The sequence below is a fragment of the Lissotriton helveticus genome, chromosome 8 (genome assembly GCF_964261635.1).
Source record: "Lissotriton helveticus chromosome 8, aLisHel1.1, whole genome shotgun sequence".
Taxonomy (NCBI): Eukaryota; Metazoa; Chordata; class Amphibia; order Caudata; family Salamandridae; genus Lissotriton; species Lissotriton helveticus.
The window spans coordinates 943870372-943894102 of record NC_136069.1 but is presented as its reverse complement, the minus strand read 5'-3'; the positions used below and the strand labels follow the sequence as shown (position 1 = coordinate 943894102).

The 23731-nt window shown below is 43.5% G+C and overlaps 1 protein-coding gene and 1 long non-coding RNA gene across 2 annotated transcripts in view; one reads left to right on the top strand and one right to left on the bottom strand.

Moving 5' to 3' along the window:
• Positions 1–3542, bottom strand: part of EIF2S3 (eukaryotic translation initiation factor 2 subunit gamma) — a 489947-nt gene extending 486405 nt beyond the window's left edge. The window contains exon 1 of the mRNA XM_078657789.1: positions 3157–3542. Within this exon, the coding sequence (XP_078513915.1) occupies positions 3157–3225 (69 nt within the window). The 5' untranslated portion in view covers positions 3226–3542. The remainder of the gene's footprint in view (positions 1–3156) is intronic.
• Positions 3496–23731, top strand: part of LOC144773029 (uncharacterized) — a 188366-nt gene continuing 168130 nt past the window's right edge. Inside the window, exon 1 of the long non-coding RNA XR_013599905.1 lies at positions 3496–3554. This is a non-coding gene — a long non-coding RNA (uncharacterized LOC144773029). The remainder of the gene's footprint in view (positions 3555–23731) is intronic.

Here is a 23731-nt window from a genome sequence, read left to right as displayed (position 1 = left end):
TTTTAATGCTTTCCCAGCCCTCAACAACACTGGAGGACTCGAGCTATTCAAACAGGAGTTCTCTACCACAATTAATTAAATGCGGTACGAGTCGCTGATATACAAACACCCAGGAAGCTGGCCTATAGACAAAGGCATGTCACAATAAGAAATTTACAGCATATCAAAATGTACTAATAATTAATTCACAGTTGAGTTTTAGATAGTCAATAAAACTCTAAACTGTGAATCAATTATTAATAGATTTTGATATGCTCTAAATTTCTTATTGTGACATGCCTTTGTCTATAGGCCAGCTTCCTGGGTGTTTGTATATCAGCGACTTGTAGCACATTTAATTGTGGTAGAGAACTCCTGTTTGAGTTGCTTGCTTATTTTCCCTGTTTTTCTCTAACCATACCCTTTTCCAGGCCCCCCCTCTGTTTGACTGGAGGATTTGAGCCAGACCTTCACTTTAATTATTTACACTTTAATTTTAAAATCATGGTGCAACCCCTCGCCGTAACCCTGGCGGATGTGTTCTTTCGAGGCCACTTTAAAGTCCAATTAGGCTCTCGAGAGGGAGTTATACCCCCAACATGGCATGCATCATTTTCTACTCAGAGGCAGCCACATCATTCACGAAATGTCATCCTCTAGCCTTAGGCGGCACGTGAACATGGACTTTGCTTTCTCTACACTATTTGTCTCACACCAGGCAACAGACAAGCTAAGATGCGGTCCGCCCGGGTAACGAGTAGTCAGACTGACGGAGGTGTGCTGAGCCAAGTAAGTTACGCTCCCCCTACCTGGAATCGGCGAAGGAAAGAGATATATATATATATATATATATATATATATGCTGTTCTTTTGTATTTTACAAACATCTCTTCCCTCCATGTGTATGGGAAGCCTGTCAGCAACTCTGATCCTGACTCCTATACTATTTTTTACCTCTGTAGGGTTACTACAAGCCCCTCCACCCACTCATACCATGAGGCTTATTAAAGCCTGAGCATAAGTATGTCCCAAAAAAACGACGAACTTTAAATGTTATGTGTTTGTATGTCATGTGTTGTCCTTTGTCACGAGTGTTTTTTAAAGCCATCCAACCACGATTTTTCACAACAGAGACGTCTAGGTGTATTATCTTGTCACATTGGGTTCAAGCCCTAACTTAATTTTAATTCTAAGGGCACCTACACCATCTTTTGAGGAGTACATTGATCCTCTGCATATCTATCTATGCACCAATATGGAACCTTCATAATAATGTGGACTTTAAGCACTTCTTAGCTACCTATGTTATTCGCTGTGTTCATCAACGAAGTGAAAATCACATAGGGTGCTATTTGTAACACATTTTTCTTGATGGACCTTACCAAGGGTGGTATACGAGTAATGTTCCTGCATGACATCTTCAATTCCTTCTACAGTTACCCAAACAGGAGGAGACTGGAGTCTCAGGCCACCCCACATCTTTCCAAGTAACAACTGGGTAGATGAAAGAAATTTGCTTGATTCCTCTTATTCACGACTACCATGAACCAAAGGTCAGGCTGTTTGAACTCTTTTTACTGAACCAAGAAGCAAGTAAATTTCTTATCCAGTGTCAATGCTCGTTTGACATTCTCGAAATTCTACAGGCCTGCAGCCTTTGAAACCCAACCCTGGTTGTTACCTCTTCTGGGTACGTCTGTTTTCCAAGTTCAAGTGAGGAACTGAACCATGCCATGGATGAAAGCCTGTCGAAAGTTGTCATTTCTGAATAAAATAATCCTTGCATTTGCTTAGGCAACTTTCATCTTGATAATAAGGCATTATGACGGACTCTGCCTGATCTCGCTTTCTGTCATAAACCCAAGTGGCTCCATTCCAACTCAATATATGCAGTCAGACGTGTTGATTTTAGGCAATAGTACTATTTATGAAACCTTTTGGGAGCCCACACGTATAATTCAAAAGGTGAAAGTACAATATCCCACAAGTCAGTGTGCTACTGGCCAACAAGCCTAGACTGAATGAAGGTCGCAGATTTAACATGGGATAACTTGGCAGAACTGTGGTCATGTGCCAGTGTCATCTCCGAAAGACATACAGGATTGGAACAAAGGAAAAGCAGACAAGACTGAGGAATAGCTTAGTCCCATGCCAGATTACCTGTTTAGCCAACCCAACACCAGCACTGAATTGCATGATGAAAAGTAAATATGCAATAGTTTTATCAAATGTTAAAAAAAAACTGCCCTAATATAAGAATTTTACTCCAAGAAACCATGGTTTAGCGTATTTGACAAGCTGTAGGGCTTTGCCATCCAGCACTTACGTATGTGTGCATGTAACTGGTGCGCCTGCCAGAATGGCATTCCATATGGCAACCATTTTAGATGAGGCAATACACCCCGGTCTGCTTCTTCCAGCTAAACTGGCTGCGTTGCTTTGGTAATCATAAGCAAGTCATGCAGCATTGGGAAAGCCATACTGTTTACCATTTTTTGTTTCAATACGTTTAATTATTAACTAAAGTATACTCTAACAACTGCTCTAAATTTGCCATAACAGATCAATCAATCCCCGCAAAGCATGGCCTGCATCCACGAAATCAGCAACACATTTTGCCCAGTATATATTCCATGCCACGAGACCTCGATTTTGCAGATGAAGTAAATGAACTGAGACAACATTCACAAAACAGTTCTTGAGTGCTCTTAGGGTTGCAGTGCCTCTTCCGTGTCTCTTAAATGTACTACTTGTCCTACTAAGTTCAACAACACCTTTTCTTGCTTTTCCAATAACCTGGTTCACCCACTACCAACGTCTCGTTACGACTACCCCGCTCCTTCCCTCTCCCTTAGCACCAAGAAGATTTGTGAGTATTTGCCAGGCTCCATGATGTGATTAAAATAACAATCCGCCCTCACAGCCTCGGAACTTATACAATGATAAATTCCCAAACTGCCCCGGCTTACTTCGCGATACCACTATACTCCATTCAAATATAGTTTCCGAATTTACACCGCATCTTCCCCTTCGTATGGCCCTCCGCAGAACACTGCACGGCATGCTGGCGGTCGCCGTGCCGGGTGTTGTGCGTGGAAACTGTTCCTCTTTCCCGACCACCCTGGCTACTTCGGACACTATCACCCATCACCCGACCCGAGTAGCAGCGCAGCTCACCAGGGAGCCAAGATCCTGGCGCGAAAGGTGCGGCTGCCCCAAAGTCACTCCCGGCTCGTCGCCTGCCATGTTGCGTGAGAGGTGGTTAAGGAGTCCAACACGGCCGCCTGAGACAGCAATGGGAAACAAGGGACCGCTCCTATAGATTTCCCCGAAGATGCACGCTGGTCCAGCGTCTTAGTATTGATAGCTTCTGTTGACGGGGCACCGGAGGAAGGTAGTTTAGTCAGTGAAGAACACTTTTCAATCGGGCGGTGATGAAGAGAGCCCCAGTCAGGACCCCTTCCGGACCGGTTTTTACAAAGATCATCCAATGGGTGATGCAATGAATAGAAAGCCGCTTCCGCGGCCCCATGCGTACTGTATCTGCACAAACATAGAGGAAGGACGAAACACAAGTGAGTTCCTCGGATAATAAAAAGTGAAGAAATAACGTAGACCGAAACCCATCTTTCTGGATGGTACGCCAGGTCGCCATCATTTAATATTGAGAATGGAGCACTGATAAATAACTTTATTTTGTTGCCCAAAGGTTTAAGGAATAACAATGAAAAAAAGAAAAGCATGCTCAAAATCAGCTAAAAAAACACTCAACGACGAATTATCATACTCTCTCAATGCCTTTCCCCTAACTCTGACGCATTATTTAGTATAGCATGGAAAAAATAATGTTTAGTTCATCCTGTTTAATTTACTGAGTTGCTCAATATGTCTACTAGGGTGCACTTTCCGCTTCCACTGTCCATAGACTTGACGTTAAAAAAAAAAAAAAATATATATATATATATATATATATATATATATATATATATATATATATATATATATGTACAACAGTCTTGTAAGCTGTGAAGTAAAACAGAATGAGAAATTTCCTAGTTAGCACAAAGGAAAGTTTCAATTCTATTAAGGACGCGGAGGCGAGGATTATGCATAATCTTTCTTCACTTTATTAACAGCAAGTTCAAAGGTAAAACAAAAAAACACCCCTTGAACTACACATCCCATGAATCTTAGCGGTAACCCTGGCCACCAAATAGCCAATCACAGTCCAATAACACAGTCCATATAATCAAGCCTAGAACTAGTCCTTCCTCTTTCGCTGCTGCAGGAAGTTAGGCCATTTGCATTCTACTCCAGTTGGGGATCCGAACCTAGGAGAACAGAAACACTATAATCTCCAGGTCCACCATAATATCGTAAATAAGAAACCAGCAAAAGACCTATCAGACGGCCAACCAAGAAATGCATAATACAAGCACATATGAAAAGTCATAGCAACAAATCTACAATTCGAAACAAACGATAATGAGAAAAAGAAAAACAAGGGAAATGCTAATTGAACAAGAGACTGAAAGCGAAATAAGCACAAAAACGTCACCAAATACTTCCCTGATACGTAGAGAAAACATCAGAACACCCATTGAATCCAAACGAGCAACCGGGTGGGAGGCAAGCAAAGATTGCCTAGGGAGGATAATCCTCGCCTCCGCGTCCTTAATAGAATTGAAACTTTCCTTCGTGCTAACTAGGAAATTTCTCATTCTATGTCAGGAAGCAAAGGCGAGGATTATGCATGTTCAATGCTTACTCACAACCAATGCGGCAGCTTTGTGAATTGGTCTGAAATAGAACTTTTTAAAGGGGATTCCAAAGACCAATCAGCCGCATTCATAATGTCTTCCAAACTGCCACGACCTGGTGTCAGGACCCCACAAGTCTTACCTGTTACTCGTGGAGCTATCTCGCAGGGATGACGTGAGCAACCTCCACCGTCCCCCTCCCTACCTGATCCAATGGTGAATGTCCAGACCTAGGCAAGGATGGAAGCAGGGGAAGCTGTCATGAAGTTTGGAAGGAATGTCATCAGTGAAGACCAGGTGGAAGTCCTACGATATAGAGGGCACCCTCTGGGTATCGCCAGCTACATAGGAACAAGTAAGCGGTTAGTGAGTCTACCTCCCTTCTGCCTAGGCTATACACATACAACAACCATGCAATTGTACCAGAGTGGAATCAAGGAACACAGTCACCTGGATTTTGAAGGCGTGTGCTCCTGATAGGAGATCTTCCAGGAATAGTGCTGTGATTAACTAGGCTGGTTCAGCTTCACCTGCTACCAAGTCAGGAGAGAATGGTGCTTGTACTTCCACAGGAAATGTTGCTTTTAAAGCAGCAGTGAAAACGCGACCACACTTCCCTGTGCGTGTCACTGTTCTGGGGGAATAAGGCGCTCCTGCACCGTGCAAGACAGTGTAAACAAAACAGAAGGAACTTGACCGCGCTTCCCTGTGCGTGTCGGTTCCAAAACAACAGGCGCTCCTGCGCCGTGAAAGGAGTACGCGCCCTCGCTTCCCTGTGCGTGTCGCGGTTCTGGGGATAAAGGTGCTCCTGCGCCGTGAAAATGAAAAGGTCGCGACCACGCTTCCTTGTGCGTGTCGCAGTTCGGGGGCAAAGGCGCTCCTGCACTGTGAAAATGAAAAGGTCGCGACCACGCTTCCTTGTGCGTGTCGCGAGTGAGAGGCCAACAAGGTACTCCGGCAAGGGGGGAGCAGCGGTCCAGGAAGACACCTCAACGCGTCTCTGCGGGTCAAAGGGTCCGGAGGTTGCTGGTGGGCTTGGGTCTCAAGGTGTAGGCAGCCAGCGTCAGGAAACATCCTGATGGAGCGAGATGTTGAATAAAATTTTGTTCAGACTCGCGAAGTTATACTTCTACTAAAAAAACGTAACTGTACTAACAAGCATGTGGTGAAAATTATTAACCAACTCAGTATTAAAATGCATTCATTCAGAAAACACGCGGGACTATAATATGTGCTCTATGTTGCAATTGCAAAGAAAATAATAAACTAACCTTGTCTATTGTCTTTGTCAGTTTTAAATGCGGCTGTTTAATTAATGGCACGTGCTTATTTGTGTGCTTATGTTATGTTTTTTCTGTGGCAAAAGCTCGTGGAGAATCCTTGCGGCCTAAAAGAAGAAGGTAGATATAAATGCTGCTTTGTGTGCTCAGCTAGGTAACATAAATTAACGGGTTAATAATTAGCAAAGGGGGTGGGTAACAGAATGGGTCTCAATTCTTTAATTAATTAATGTTTTGTGTTTGTTTGAATAAGGGAGACCTTCTTTCTAACCGGGACAAGCGGAGTTAGAGTGACTTGTGCCCACTACGAGCTGTTTTGCCCACCGTTCGAGCGCAGGAGCGCTGCAGGTCACCTCCACCAACCGCGCCGCTGCTCCGGGACCACGAATCCCTGCTGCCTCTGCGGCGGCACGCAGCCCTGAGGCGAGTCGAGCGCCAGGAGGGGCCACAAAGACGCTGAGCCCTCGGTGGAGCGGGGGAGACCTTCTTTCTAACCGGGACAAGCGGAGTCAGAGTGACTTGTGCCCACTACGAGCTGTTTTGCCCACCGTTCGAGCGCAGGAGCGCTGCAGGTCACCTCCACCAACCGCGCCGCCGCTCAGGGACCACGAATCCCGGCTGCCTCTGCGGCGGCACGCAGCCCTGACGCGAGTCGAGCGCCAGGAGGGGCTACAAAGACGCTGAGCCCTCGGTGGAGCGGGGTAGACTTTCTTTCTAACCGGGACAAGCGGAGTTAGAGTGACTTGTGCCTCCTACGAGCTGTTTTGGCCACCGTTCGAGCGCAGGAGCGCTGCAGGTCACCTCCACCAACCGCGCCGCCGCTCCGGGACCACGAATCCCGGCTGCCTCTGCGGCGGCGCGCAGCCCTGACGCGAGTCGAGCGCCAGGAGGGGCTACAAAGACGCTGAGCCCTCGGTGGAGCGGGGGAGACTTTCTTTCTAACCGGGACAAGCGGAGTTAGAGTGACTTGTGCCTCCTACGAGCTGTTTTGCCCACCGTTCGCGCGCAGGAGCGCTGCAGGTCACCTCCACCAACCGCGCCGCCGCTCCGGGACCACGAATCCCAGCTGCCTCTGCGGCGGTGCGCAGCCCTGACGCGAGTCGATCGCCAGGAGGGGCTACAAAGACGCTGAGCCCCCAGCGTCGCGGGACGCACGCGGGACGCCCGGGGCGAAGCCCGGGCAAAGAGCGGGCCTTCTGTGGCCGTCAGGGGTCGGCAGTGGACGGGACGAGCCACCCCCCTTTCTCCTACCATTGAAGACCACAAAGGTACTGTCTCTATCTTGTTAAAAGATATTTATATTTCACACACTCAGTGCCCTAGCAGTGTAGTGGGAGACTTTGATGTGGGGCGCTTGATCATTAGATGCACTTTAGCAGCTACTTATCTTGATACATTCCACTTCCAAAATGACTAAACGGGGAACTAAAACTATAACCCCCGCAACACGATCACACACCAAGTGTTGGCTGCTGAATCACAACCTCTACCAACCTTGACGGCTATCGATAAAATGCTGCAACAGACCATCAGCGTAGTGGTTAATGCTATTGAGAACACAGAGAGGAGGCTATCGATAACCCCAACGTTAGGCATGCAAACCCTGGGCAAAGACATCTCAGCTACCACGATTGATGTTTTGGACTCTAACTCATTTTTGGCCCCATCATACGTAGACTTGCCCTGCAGTCAGATGCCCGTTGAGACCCCTATAGTTGCACAGGAGCTGCCAATTACCCTATCGCCCCCCTCCCCGGAGAAAAGGACAACAGTACGTAAACTGTGCATGAGGGAAAAAAAAGGAAATAATCTACATAAATTGGGCAATAATAAATTGACTAACCATGACTTGGTGACACCGACTACCAGTTCAAGTGGCCCAACGTTAGGAATACCATGCTGGGTCACAAACATGGTCGCCGACCTTCAAGCCTCCTTGGAGCGGACTATTGTTGCCCAACTCAAGCCTCTGGTTTCAAAACTTGACAAACTTATTGCTGCTACAAATACAAAAGGGGGAGGGCTAATTGAGCCAGCAAAACAAGTGAGAAACTCTGTACCACATGTTACTGATACTCCGTCTCAAAGTGTCCTAAGAAATAGAGTAGTGGAAAGCAAAAACACCCCAGTCCAGGCCACCAATGCTGCAGCTACACCAATCATCCATAAGCCCACGCACGTTACATCCCAACACCTGCCAAGGACCAACGCTCAGAAACAGATTCCTCAAGCAACAGGAAACATGGCAAAAGCCATAGAGAAAGATATCCCAAAGACAAAAGAGGGTGATAAGGGGATTAACAGCACAAGCTCACCACCGAAACAAAGCCAATCATCCAGAATCTTTTCCCGACAACCACCAACAATTAACCTACCCCCCGAAGCCCAATCCTATGTGGTGGCACTCGTAGGAGTTCCGCCATTAGCCGAGGGGAAAAGAGAAAGGGAGACTGAGCTGAAAAACAAGGGCATTCAGTGGCTTAGAGTAAATAGACCCCTCCCGGGGAATGTCTCAGGGGAAATCCTGTCAGCTAGAAGAGTGGGCTGGATTGGGAGGAGCCCAAAGACAGTGTGATGTATTCCTATAGGTTCTGAATCGATCCCCCTATTCCTGACCCTATTCTGGTTAAACAAACCAACAAGTTAACTAACAGTCAGCCCATGAGGTAGAAAACCCCCATGATGCAGATACCGTTATCTGACGCAGTCACACTACGGCACAGGAACGTGTTATCTGATTAGGTCATAACGCTTGCGATCTAATTAGAAAATCGATATTCCTCCAGCCCCTGATAAGGCATACGGAGTTCTCATAACAAATCAAACCTATGACAACCTGGGCAAAACCCTGCGGCCATTGTTTTGATTTCACCGAGAACTTCAGCAAAAGAATGTGCTAACGAGCAAGTCGTATGACATCCTTATTGACGTATCTATGTCCATCCTTACGTAAATCTCGGCACCTTAAAGGTATAAATATTACCGATATTGCCCTATGCAAACACACGCGGTGGTGACGAGACGGAGCAGCCATACTTGCCGAAGCCCAGAGCAGAGCAGACCCCGCTGGCACAGCCCCGCCTTCCTGACGCGCTGAGAACGAGACGCGCTGATTTCTCCTGCCGAGAGATCCAGCACCGGCGCTTCCGGGTAGCCCTCGCAGGCAGCCTGGAATATCGAGACCAGAGAGAGAGATACCATCCCTCATTCAACCTAGATTCCAGGTACAGAACTGAATAACCCCTCACAGAGAATTCTTTAGTTATTCACTTGGCAAAAACAAACTTAACTTAAACTGTAACTTTCTATTCCCGCCCACGTATTAGGCTTAGGTCAGGTACACGGGGTAGGCGTATTTAGAAACACCAGTTGAGTACGTTTAGTCAAATGTATATGTGTATGTAATATATTTTATTCATTTTAAAACATCTTATGGCTTAGAAACCATATCAATGTTTTTACAGTATTATTTTATACTATTGCTTTTAATGTATGCACGTTACTTAGCTATAAGTATTGCAATAATATCGATCCATTTCTCTTGTATGAGAAAAGAGACTGATCAATAAATAACACCTTTTTATTGAACACGCCCGTCTCTTCCTTTTCTCTACAATCTGATGAGACTAAGAATGCACGTACTGACTGAGTAAAATAAATTGCCTTTTGTTCACACGACTCTCGAGATATACTCTTGATTAGGGGAGAGCAAAGTTGTCATGTTCTATGGTTGTCAGAAACTAAATCCCTTCTTGTCTAATCAGGGAAGTTAAGTCCTTCCTGAACATTCGAGAAAGTTTCTAGTGAACTCTGAGCTAGCTGGCAAAACCCAAAACTTTAAGTCTAGTATCGACAGTAGTAGACCTAGTTAACGTCTGGCCTAGGCCTTTACTGCTGTAGGTATTATTCCAATGCGCAGAGCCTATTGGGATGATAGGAACTACACTACATGGCGCCCAACGTGTTTGGAACGGGCGATAAAACTAACGTAAGACATTTAGAGTAACTCAGTCGTGCTTTCTCACTCAGACCCCTTTTCCCATAATACTCCAAAGACGTCTGGAGTGGGTGAAAGGTTATATCCGCCAGACCTCGCAGGAGGGAACTCCTATGTATGGTTCTTGGTATAAGTCAACGTTGAAGGATACACTGTTCCAAAATATTGTGCATCTAATCTTTGTTTCCATAAGAAAACTGATCTGCAAACAAACAAAAAAATAACCATCCTGTCAGTAAAATGGTAGACAGTGATGAGGAAAGAGAGGCAGTTAGATTAGCAACTGAACTCGCGGCAGCTGATGCTACCATGCAAGACGCAGACCCGGATATAATACTCATCCCGGTCATCAAAAGGAAATCTATAACCTTAAAACTTATAGAAAACGGACTGACACCTAGAGGTGGCACAGTCATATTCGTAATTGAGGCACACGAATATCGGCAGACAGAGGTATACTATTCATGGATAAATTTTCCAGCAGCAAATCCTGTAACAAAGTACTTCCACTATTACAAAATAGAGGAACCTCCTGAAAATTACACTCCTTTCGAGGAGGTGGAAGTACCACTCAAATTTCAAGAGCATTTGCTCTTATTTGATGGCGCCCTAAAACATAATAATCACATCACCAGGCTCGGTCCTTTAGGTAGACCAGGAGCAACTTGGCCGGTCCTAGCCGGATACACACCACATCCAGACATCGACGGGATGTCTGCAGCTAACCTGTTAACACAGCTAAAACAATTAATAAAAATACATAGACAATTAGTCCAGTATGTGATGCGGACTTCTACAATTCAGCCAGCAATTAAAATTCCACAGCTGACCCCTCACCAGGGGAACACAAATAAAATTACACCACAGAATATACAATCCTGCCTAGGTAAAGTACCGGCTAAACGGGAACAAATACCATTCTGGCCAGCGCAGAAAATAACCCAAATAGAGGCGGTGTTTCCAGACACCACCCCGCTAGAAAAGCACAGGATTCTGACTATCTGTCTTCCAATGGGAATCGCACCACACATTGAGGACTGTGACACTTGGGGTACAGTCTTTGCTTCCATCTACACAAAAACGCACGGTGTTCCATCCATTTCGGTAATACCAGATGTGCTAAAACAAATTCAAGATGAATATGGTCCAGAACCCGCTTTAACTCTTGGTATGAAATTACTGAAAGACTTCAAGCAGGTCTCGGCTATATTATTAGCCAACATAAAAGGTGAAGCAGCAAACGTGGCAATCCGCCAGAGGTTAAAAGAGACAGATATAGCAGACCAACCAGCTGAAATTGCCAGAATCATAGAAAAATCCTATGAGGAACTAGGTAGAGATAGTTTAGGTGGAATACCAGTAAAACCGCGACTAATTGAAAGTCCTGAAAAAATATTTTTTAATAATAATTCTACATCACCAAAAAAGAACTGGGATGGAAACAAACAATCCAATCCTAAAGAAAAGAAATTCCAGTCCAGAGGAAGGTCTCCTAGGCGAAGAGAAAAATCTCCGAACCAAAGACACAGGTCACCTCAGAGTGACCCCTCTGGGAAAAGATATAACCTTAGAAATAGGGATAATATAAAAAAGCCTGATAGATATCAAGACATTGATACACGTCCCTCTCAATCTTTTCAGACTTCCTCGCAGAAATCGGAAAGAAGAGGACGATCAGAACAAAGAGAAGAGCACGCCAAGTCCAAAGACAAGGAACCTGCTCAGCTTAAAAAGAAATTACAATTTCCAAAAAAGAAGGTAGCCAGTATCAAGGTAGTTAACAATGCCGAGAATACTGAGGACACAACTGAAAAACGGAGAATGGGCTCAGACAATGCTAGACAGCGCAGCAGAAGTGAGCATAGCTCGCAAAGTCCTTATGAATCATCTGGAGACAGTGGACACGAATGAATATCTTCAAGTGGAAACTGCGGACACCAGAGTTAGCAAACCTCACAAAATATACGAAATAACATTGCGTATAGAGGGGGATAAGAATAGAAAAATAAGGGGACTATTTTGGGATAATCTCTCCAAGGGCTATGATATCCTTCTAGCTGTAAAAGACTGGCCACCAGAGTTTGTCAGGGAGTGCCCTCATGGCGAAGAAATAATTATGCCTGCCTTCTCAAATCAAATTCCTATTCATAAAAAATACACACTTGCTAGAAAGTGGGCAGTGGCTCTAGCTCCTGCTTTATATAAAAATCACGTGGGATGGGATGAGGACTCTCCTCCTCACAAAATCCAGTTAAAATCACAACCAACTGCACAAAGGCAGTACCCAATTAAGCAAGAAGCTAAAAAACAGGTAAATGAAATACTAGATCAGCTAGAATACCAGGGGGTGATTGAAACTTGCACCTCACAAATGAACAACCCTTTGTTTCCGGTCTCCAAACCAGACAATTCATACCGTCTAGTTTTGGATTACCGACACCTTAACACATGTTGCAAAACTTTTGCAGTGCAAAACTCACATAGTGCTGCACTAATGAATAACATAGTGCGCAAAAAATACAAAACAACATTAGACATTTCTAATGGATTCTTTTGTCAAAACATAGCACCAGAGAGCAGATATTTAACTGCATTCTCAATAAATGGCACTCAAAAACAATTCTGTCGGTTAGCCCAGGGGTACAAGAACAGCCCGGGGGTATTCTCAGCGAGAGTAACAGAATTACTACAACTATATGATGATGAAGCATTATCTTATGTCGATGACATATACTTAACAGATGATGACTTGGAGACTCACTTGAAAAGAGTGAACACCATAATACTTGGGTTCGCAGCAGAGGGTTACAAATTCAACTTTAAAAAATCCAGAATTGCCCATCTGACAGTCCTGTTCTTAGGATATGAATTATCAAGTATAGCCTGGCTGACAATTTTCTAGAATATTGTGCCATACTCCAAGAACTAGAAGAATTAAAAAATCTAGAATATGAAAGAACATTCCCTCTGCCAATCGACATTCTGCCTTTACGACATTACGCCTGTGTAATTTATACAGACGGACATGCTCAACCCCCCGTTTGGGGAGAACAGGCATACAACCCCACATGTGGGATTACAAAAGAAGTGTGGCGCGGAGGTAAACTAAAACCTCTATTAACAAAAACACACTCAGTAGAAACTAATTCAGAACAACAAACTGAAATACTAGCATTGAAAATGGCGCTAGATAATGCGGATCGCGAATTCCCGACACTCATAGTGTCAGATTCCTATTACTGCGTCAAATCATATAACAAGGATTTGCAGACATGGATTCAAAACGGTTACAAAGATGACACAGATGCAACAATAAAGCAGAAAATGCTTTGGGAACAAATAGCTCTTTTACAAAAAGAGCTACCAAAGACTCACGTGACACACTCACTGAGTCATCAGCGTGATGGCGTTCATGTTGCAGGGAATTCATTGGCTGAGACAGCCACAGCGGCAGCCACTAAATCGGCTCCCGTAGTTCGAAAAAAGCGTACATTAAAATACATTGACGGTGAAACAGTACTGGCAGTGAAAACGTCATCAAAAGGCGACTGCTCAGCGTTACCGATCAACTATCCACTCAATTATACATACATAATCGATGCAAACTCTGTCCCTTTTGCTCGAATCCCTGGAGTGGAGGATAGGGTGATTCCAAACATGGACAGGAGAAACTTGTTAATCGCAGACGCACATATGGGCGAGGGTCTCAGACACCTAAAACTAAAAGATTCTCTGGAAGAATTACAATCACGGTACTGGTGGCCAGGCATGAGCCTGCGTCACACCATGTTTGTAAAAAACTGCCCAAACTGCAACAGAGATCGCAGTGGGGAGAGAAACAGTTTAATACCTCGCCGGTTTACTCCAGAAAAGATCAAGAGTAAAAAAGAAGGCTTGCGATTAACATATACAGGCTAGTTTACACTTATAATGTAGATCACCAGCACTCGGCTGACGTCTGGACTGTTATACAAAGATTTGCGAGTCTAAATGGCATATACGCTAAGAGCATGCTACGTTTGACCATTGTTTTCACTCTAGCCCTCCAGCCTGATGGGAAACATGGCCAAATGAGCATAGCACAGCGGGAATCTTCTCACTTCCTTCCTGAGGGATACGGGATGGTGTAAAGAAAAAACCAAGGCATAAAGCAATCTATAACGGAAAGGATATTAGGTTCGGGAGCTGGGTGGGTCAAACATCTAATAAGTATCCAACGTAGTCTAAATAACTTGCCAAGAAATTCTCTGAAGGGATTCAGTGCGTACGAATTATTATTTGGAACTAGGATGTTGATCTCTGACATTGATAGTCAGACTTCAGTGGTGAAAGAAAAAAGCTTTGATATCAAAGACCGTTTGGCTATTTTGCAGGACTTAAACAAAACAAGAAAAGACCTGAGCAACATAAAATTGAAACAACAGCCAACAACCACTGAAGAACCACCACCTGTCCCAGCAAGACCTGTCTGGATTCCAAAAGTCGGGGATCTAGTCAGGGAAAAGATCGCGGTAAAGAAGGAATTTGGGCCTTCTTACAGAAAAGCAGTTCCTGTCTTGTCTGTCAACGGGACAAGATCAGTTGTACTACCGCCACTTGCTGGAAAAAAGGAGAACCGAGTTGTATCCATCGACCTGGTAAAACCACAACATGTGGCCGATAACAAACAGTAGGCCAAGTGGACTCCCAATAAGTAGCAGAACACCAAGGTTTGCTACCAGTACAGAGGTCCTAACGAAGAGGCTCATCACATTCGAAACGCCTACAGAAGAACAACAAGGACTATGCAACAATGCAATAGAACTCAGACCTCTGAAAACCCAAATAAAAATATTTAGCAGAGACACACCAATCTATAATGAAGTACCAAGTGAAAATGCAACCAATGAACCAATTGGAACAATTGACAGAACTGCATCCGGCTACTTCATAAACTTCGATGATTCCTCTGAAGGCTTCAGTGAATCAAAAACACAGACATCATCAAAAACCTTTAAAGATAAAGCTAAAGAACTTTTGAAACAACTGAAAGAAACATATCTGATTTCTCCATGGATTGAATTTTGGGTGGGTTTTGGTGCATTTATCCTCATACTTTGGCTCATCATGATACTAACTTTGGGACGCTTCATTGAGGGAAAATATGCAAAAATGGACACAGCAAGTCAGAAAATCAACTTGATCCTCAAACCACACACATCTTCACACATCGAGAAAAGAGAACTTTCTTCAGTCAACTTCACAGCCAATCCGATACCTGGTGGGGTAGCCTGGGACAACACTGACTATGAAATTTATGGTCCGGTCGAAATCCTGAAATATCCACACCAAATTAAGATCTCATTGAGTGACTTTGCAAAACCAAGCTCATTTGCTGATGATTGGGACTTCGAAAGCATTAATAATATGATGTCTGACTTAGTAATGTCTGCTAAATTTACCAAACATGATTATTTGCAGGGTTCTACAAATTATGATAGTATGTACTGTTATAACCACTATGGTAACCATTTTTTACATAGATCTGCACAACCTAGAAATGTTTTAAATTATAATCAATGGGAACATTGTGCAACCCCTCCAAAAGGAAGCTCAAGGACCTTCTATGACAAATATTCATACTTTTCAGGTTTTAACACAAGTAATGCTGAAGCATTCTATTTTAAATTGTCAAACAAGACAGGGACAAAGACCATGATAACCAACACAAAATTGATATATTCAGACTCATTCTTTGAAAAAATGAATACTTTTGGTTTTGATTATTGGGACAAGAATGTTGAATTGAAAAGTGTTTGGGGTACAAAAGAATGGCAAGTACAGAGTATAGAATCTATGTTTAGAGCCTGCATGATCCCAGAACAAATGATATTTTTAAATGACACTGTTCAACAATCTACCTGTCTTGGCCTAGCCAAAATCAAAGACTTAAATAAACCGTCTATTCCAAAGCCAACAATGTTCAGCAATAGCTCTACAGATGAAGAGATAGACGTAAATTATGTATTAAACCAAAACAGAACACATCCTGATTGGAAACAGTGGTTGATCTGGCCCACAGATACAAATAACTGTCAAGATAGATTCCTGAACAAAACACAGGGGTTCAAAATGACCAGGCCAGACCCTAGATATCCCCAAAGACATCACCCAGGGATAATAACCACCTACAGTGTGGGCAAATTATGCCTTCAGTGGCTACAAACTTCCACACTGACAGAAATTAAACAACACCTAACTTTACTTACTGATGGTGCTGACTTGCGTGATTTCATTATGGGACCGCGCAAACAGCGTCAAAAACGTTTCATAGCAGCCTCTGTATATGCAGCATACAATGAGGCCTGGAAGGTTACTCAAATTGAAACAGCAGAGAGAATACGGGAAATTGACCGTATTAATTTGGAAAAATCACTTTCTGTAGTGGACAATGGGTTAATGACTCTGTCCTCCAGAATTTTTTCTTTGGACAGCATTGTGTCTTCAGCAATCGACATATTGTCGCAAGACTTACTGTTATTACAACACGGTCAGTCACAATTGCGCTCTATTGTACAGCTTGGCTGGACGTTACAAAATCTGCGTTCAGGCTATGTGCCTTGGCGTTTAATCAACACAACGTCACTATTCCAAATCTTTAACCTTACTGATAGACAAATCAGTATGGCACAAAAGGGTGCTGATTATACAATCTTGAGCATTGAAAAACTCGAAAGATTACCAGTGACAATGTCAGAACGACCTGTCAGTGAATGGATAATACATGGGATAATAAATATTCCAATCTCAACCTTCAGGTTTCAATACTGCCAAAAATATATACAGGCTGGCATGTACGAGAAATTGGGAAAGGGGTACATTAAAACATCATGGAACCTGCCCTATTCACATGCATGTGTCAGTAATAAAGGACAGAAAGTGTTTCTTAGTGGCAATAATTGTGCGATGTCACTAAGCGGCACGCTTCTGTGTAACGGAATTAGTTTGCATGGAGCCTGTGAAGGGAATTCATACAACCTTTCATGTCACCAGCAAGGCGCACCTGCAACAGAAATAGAACCATTCTTTCAAAGACTCTATAATGGGAGTTACATTCTAATTGTAGACCACAGATGTTGTAGTCTTATGCCCGGGACTCCTTATCTAGTAACTACGACTGCGAAGGTCAAGTGCTGTGGACGCTCATTGTTCCCCAGCTCCTTTCCAGACAGGGAGGCAAGGGCATGGCCCAATTTGAAAATTACTTCTATTCGAATAGATACTTTAAGCAGAATGAAAACAGTGCTTCTTCAGACGCCTACAAGGCTCACGTCATCAAAAGAAACTTATGATCTACAAGTCGCAAGGACGACTGCAGAGATACATTCATTATTATCAACTAATTCCCCCATACATTTCGCAGAAATACTAAACGAAATCTTAAATATTTCTGATACCAATGGGGTCTCAAAGGTATTTAAGACAGTATTTTCGATGGCATTAACACCATTCAAAGCCATACTGAGTATTTTTCCAGATTTCGTCCATTCGATTTCTGGCGGACTTCCCCTGATCTTGGGACTAATTGCAGGAATCCTATTCTTGGTCCTTATTTTTCGGTATGGCAACCCATGTCACAGACAAAACTCTTGCGACAAGGGAAGAAACAATCCTAGCCATTGGATACCGGGACCGGATATCAAAAATCCTGGGACTCTCCCGGCTTAGAGACCTGAACATGACTTGGTTTCTATCATTTCGACCAATGTGGCAAAGATGTGTTTTACCTGTATTAAGGTGTCTGCTATGCGGAGAAGAATGCGTGTTAGACACCTGTCTGACGCTACAATCGGATGCGCCAATGGATGCAGAAACATTGTTGAGCCCGATCAAGGTTCATGCTTTGTGCTGCCCTCAAAGGCTACCAATCCTGATGACGGCATTCGTGGAAGCTTCACCACTACGATTGATGGGTAGTGAAGTTCAAGATGAAAGCAGCATCGACCAGGTACGACCTTCTGTCAGCAATGCAAATCAGAATGTCAATGGAAACAATCATGCGCACGAATGCATGATTACACCTATTTCCGAGTTAGTGGAACTTTCCCAGGAAGCTGTTGACAGTTTTTTCGAAAGCCTAAATGATATGATGTTCTCACCAGAGCAGAAATAGAGACTTTTGAACAAGCTCGCACACGGCGTTCCCTGAATTCGGCCTTCAACTTTAAAAATAAAGTCACATGAACAATTTTTCCTCCAGTTCACGGACAGCAATTTTTCAGCAGCCCCATAATATTTTTTCATATTTTTCGGGACACTATCTTCTGCTTAAAGTAAGAACTATTCTTAAAGAACTAAGGTTTCTAAATTTTAGATAGCTTATAGACATAGCTTATAGACATTAGCTGCCCGCTGGTATGTTCATAAATATTTTAAATATTTTATTCTGTGATGGAATGGTCTCGAACTTTTTTTCTGTATTAAGAGCCATTTCATGTGTAAATTCTCATATACCAAATAGCAATAATGTATACAAATGCGTGATTTACTTAGCATTATTATACAGCTTGAGTGCATACAATACATATGATTGCAACTTTTCCGTATATTTGAAAATTTCAAAATGCATTTATGTATTTTGGGGTGGTAAGGTATACACAATACTCTATAGTATGTTGTACTATGTTTTACTATGCATAGATTAGTAAATATGACCATAGTTAGCGTGGAGTGGGTGTGATGTATTCCTATAGGTTCTGAATCGATCCCCCTATTCCTGACCCTATTCTGGTTAAACAAACCAACAAGTTAACTAACAGTCAGCCCATGAGGCAGAAAACCCCCATGATGCAGATACCGTTATCTGACGCAGTCACACTACGGCACAGGAACGTGTTATCTGATTAGGTCATAACGCTTGCGATCTAATTAGACAAGCGATATTCCTCCAGCCCCTGATAAGGCATACGGAGTTCTCATAACAAATCAAACCTATGACAACCTGGGCAAAACCCTGCGGCCATTGTTTTGATTTCACCGAGAACTTCAGCAAAAGAATGTGCTAACGAGCAAGTAGTATGACATCCTTATTGACGTATCTATGTCCATCCTTACGTCAATCTCGGCACCTTAAAGGTATAAATATTACCGATATTGCCCTATGCAAACACACGCGGTGGTGACGAGACGGAGCAGCCATACTTGCCGAAGCCCAGAGCAGAGCAGACCCCGCTGGCACAGCCCCGCCTTCCTGACGCGCTGAGAACGAGACGCGTTGATTTCTCCTGCCGAGAGATCCAGCACCGGCGCTTCCGGGTAGCCCTCGCAGGCAGCCTGGAATATCGAGACCAGAGAGAGAGATACCATCCCTCATTCAACCTAGATTCCAGGTACAGAACTGAATAACCCCTCACAGAGAATTCTTTAGTTATTCACTTGGCAAAAACAAACTTAACTTAAACTGTAACTTTCTATTCCCGCCCACGTATTAGGCTTAGGTCAGGTACACGGGGTAGGCGTATTTAGAAACACCAGTTGAGTACGTTTAGTCAAATGTATATGTGTATGTAATATATTTTATTCATTTTAAAACATCTTATGACTTAGAAACCATATCAATGTTTTTACAGTATTATTTTATACTATTGCTTTTAATGTATGCACTTTACTTAGCTATAAGTATTGCAATAATATCGATCCATTTCTCTTGTATGAGAAAAGAGACTGATCAATAAATAACACCTTTTTATTGAACACGCCCGTCTCTTCCTTTTCTCTACAATCTGATGAGACTAAGAATGCACGTACTGACTGAGTAAAATAAATTGCCTTTTGTTCACACGACTCTCGAGATATACTCTTGATTAGGGGAGAGCAAAGTTGTCATGTTCTATGGTTGTCAGAAACTAAATCCCTTCTTGTCTAATCAGGGAAGTTAAGTCCTTCCTGAACATTCGAGAAAGTTTCTAGTGAACTCTGAGCTAGCTGGCAAAACCCAAAACTTTAAGTCTAGTATCGACAGTAGTAGACCTAGTTAACGTCTGGCCTAGGCCTTTACTGCTGTAGGTATTATTCCAATGCGCAGAGCCTATTGGGATGATAGGAACTACACTACAACAGTAGCCGGTGACGTGATAATTCTGAACTTTAGGGATGTTTCTGCTGTAGGGTATATTTGCAATGATCCGCACTACAGTTCAGACACGCAAATATGTCCCCTGCACCTCTCGTATTTCTACCCCACCCCTAGTCTGGAACCATGTCGCACAAGATCCACACACATTAATAGGGGGGCTTTCCTATATCTTATAGAACTTCAAATGGGGGGGAATTCAGGGAGGGTATGTCATCCTACGGTTCATTACTCCCGAACCAGCCACACTGGAACAGGTTCAGTGTTCTGGAAGATGTAGATTGACTTAGTCGAGGAGGAATGTCACCCCCAGAAGCCACAAAGGTAGTACACATAAGCTCAGGGGTACCAGAGGAAAATATTCTGCCGCAAATGCTGAAGGAAGCTCTGAAAGCTGCCAATATAGTAAGGAAAAGGATTAGCAATAGGGAGACTAGGGAAGTCGAAGGATCAGATAGTTCAGAGGAAGGATGCCTGAAGGTAGTCTCCTGGAACATAGCCGGGCTAAAAAATAAGCTGCATACTCCTGAGTGGGCTTCCTTTATGGCAGCATACGATATCTGTCTGATGCAAGAGACGTGGGCACTAGATGAGAGCTCGAGCCCGACCTTTGCAACATTTGATACTTTGGCAGTATCTACAGGCAGAGGCCGCCCATCGGGCGGGCTATCAATTTGGATCGGAACCCACCTGGGAATCCAAGCAACCAAAATTCAAACAAATTCCCCGGATATTCAGTGTATCTTAATAGAACCTCCAAGCCAACCCCAAGTAGCAATAATAAACATCTATTTGAGGCCATCTAGGAATGGCCAGGAATCGGCTACTGTTGTATTTAGCCTGTCTTCTTTCTACCTCTGGGGATTTCATAGTCACTCACATGATGTCACCACTGGAACCTTGGGTGACATCATGGAGTGTTTTGGGCTTGACCTGGTGACAACTGGCAGTTGGAACCAGGCAGGCTGAGTGGCAAGTTAGTCACTCCTGGTGGGTCTTCTCTGTAACTTAACTTACCATCTTGAAGACATGAATAAAGTAACCTACATGATACCAGGCTCCAGCATCAATTTACAACATTTTTGGCGACTTTGAGAAATTTTGGAGCGTATTTACAAGGTGCAGACAACGGGAACAAGAAGAAAAGAACCCTCAGCGCAAAGCAAAAGCAAGTATTAAGGAACTGTTCAAGACACTTAAGCCTGTGTGTTGAAAGAACTTCTAAATTAAAGAGAGTATGAAGCAGAAGATAAGACATCCACCCTGGTAAGTCCCACCAGTGTCCTGTGTAATCGGACGGCCTGCAAACCCAGGGTGTAATTCTGCATAATTTTGTGTGAGACTTGGTGAAGTTCAATTGTGTGTGGAAAAGAAATAATCAACATTATCTGCATATCACCATTGAAAGGCTGTTGTTTAACTTAATTCAACAAGCGTACTAATTGTGATCGAGCGCCTGTGACACTATTGGTAGCGCTTGGGAGTGCTATTCAGAGCTGTTATCTCTGCTGAGTGGAAAAGCGCCGGAGGTATGAGGAAAGATTTCAGTTTCACATCGTGAGACAGAAAGAATCAAAATGAACAACACGCAGCAGATGCATTTTAAAACTGTCTGAACTGTCACATCGTGTGTAGAAAGAATTACACGCAGCGGATGTATCTTTTAAGCAATTTGAACTGTCACATTGTGTGCCTGGAACTTTTCAAAATGAAGAACACGCAGCGCTCGTGTTTATAGACTGAGCAGAGTCATTCAAGTGCTTTGGCAATGTCTGGGAATGTTTCTCTTCAAAATTACTCGGACTACGCAATGGGAAAGGCGTGACTCGAGTTGCCTGTATTTGAAAGATGAGCATGGTCAATGACATTTTAAACATCACAGGTTAACTGCGCAATAACTGTCCTTTTTAAAAGAGAAGGGCACGAGGGACGCGTGAAACCTACCTTCTCGCTCCAGCTCCTTGTGACGAAGTTTGTTGCTGCGATCGCACGTTGTGAGCAGAGGCGTGCCCAGACATCCAGCGCCGCGTGGAATACGTGCCACCACTTCAAGCTGTCTTTGCTTTGTTAAGGAGCAATACACCGAGCGTCACCATGGAAACGTCTCTTGGGACTTGCGAGACTGTTTGCCACACGTTTTTAAGGTTGGTGAAAAGAGAATATTGTCACTTTGCATTGAGGTTAACATGACAGTGTGTGTGTCACATCACAGGACAATTTTACACAATGAGCTCTTCGAAGAAAGTATAAACTCTTGTGCAACTACTGTTCAGGGGAATAGAATGAACTCTTGATGGTCGATTTCATTAAAGGCTGGCACAAACATTCTGGATGTGACATGGGAGTTAAGCCCTGACGATGAGGGAAGTATTATCGGAATGCTGTTTTTATGGAAGACGTCGCGAATCTTGCCGTATTTACAGCATTTCCTACTACTGAAGAGAACTTTGAGGAGAACTCGGGTGAGAGACCGCTCACCGGAGCATGGGACTTTATTTAACATTATTTTTGCTGGTCATTTGTAGTGTTTGTCTCGTGCTTTCTGGGAGTGGTGGTTGGTGAGTGTATGTTTCAGGGAAGAGTGTGTTTTCTTTTTAGTTTGGTGGGTTACAAGTTAATGGCGTGTACAGTGAGTACCTGCGTAGTGTTGCGTTTAGACTGCTGTGAGCCACGTGGAGTATTTTCAGGTGTCGTGAGTGGCGTGTGAGTGGCAAGTGTCGTATTATTGTGCACCTACAGGGTGGTGTGCATTTATGGCTTGTTGTTTTTGGGGTCAGGAGGGCCCTGTACAGTTTATTATAGGAGGAGTTGTTCTTGGAATCTGTATACATGGTTTCCATGTGTGGTTGAGTGTTGGGAGTTATAAACTCATACTCCTATTTTAAAGATCTGTACCCTGTCTCTTTTGTGGTTTTGGGGTTATTATTGTATCCCAGTTATAGTTCACGGGGAGAGCTGTACCCCGTTACGTTGTAGAGTTTGTTCTTAAAATTTAAGGGTGGTGAGTACCTCATTTTGGAAGTTGGGGACGGAGCAATGGCTACTCCAAGGTGTAGGTCACGGGGAGGGTTGTACCCCGTTACGGAGCTAAGTGGTCTCCATTAATTTTTTTTCGTCTAATTTAGTATGTGTTTGTGTTTCCCAAGGAAAGGGGATGAGACTTGGGACTAGTTGTGTTTGGGATGTGTTGTCGTTGACTTGTATTTGTAACTGTTTGGGATGTGTTTGTTCTCCATCTGTGGAATGGATGCTATGTGTACTTTCATATGGATGTGTACACACATGCTAATTTTATCTATTGTATTTCCATCTTGTTGATTTCCCTAAAGAAAGGAGATGTGTTGTATTTAGCCTGTCTTCTTTCTACCTCTGGGGATTTCATAGTCACTCACATGATGTCACCACTGGAACCTTGGGTGACATCATGGAGTGTTTTGGGCTTGACCTGGTGACAACTGGCAGTTGGAACCAGGCAGGCTGAGTGGCAAGTTAGTCACTCCTGGTGGGTCTTCTCTGTAACTTAACTTACCATCTTGAAGACATGAATAAAGTAACCTACATGATACCAGGCTCCAGCATCAATTTACAACAGCTACATTTAGAG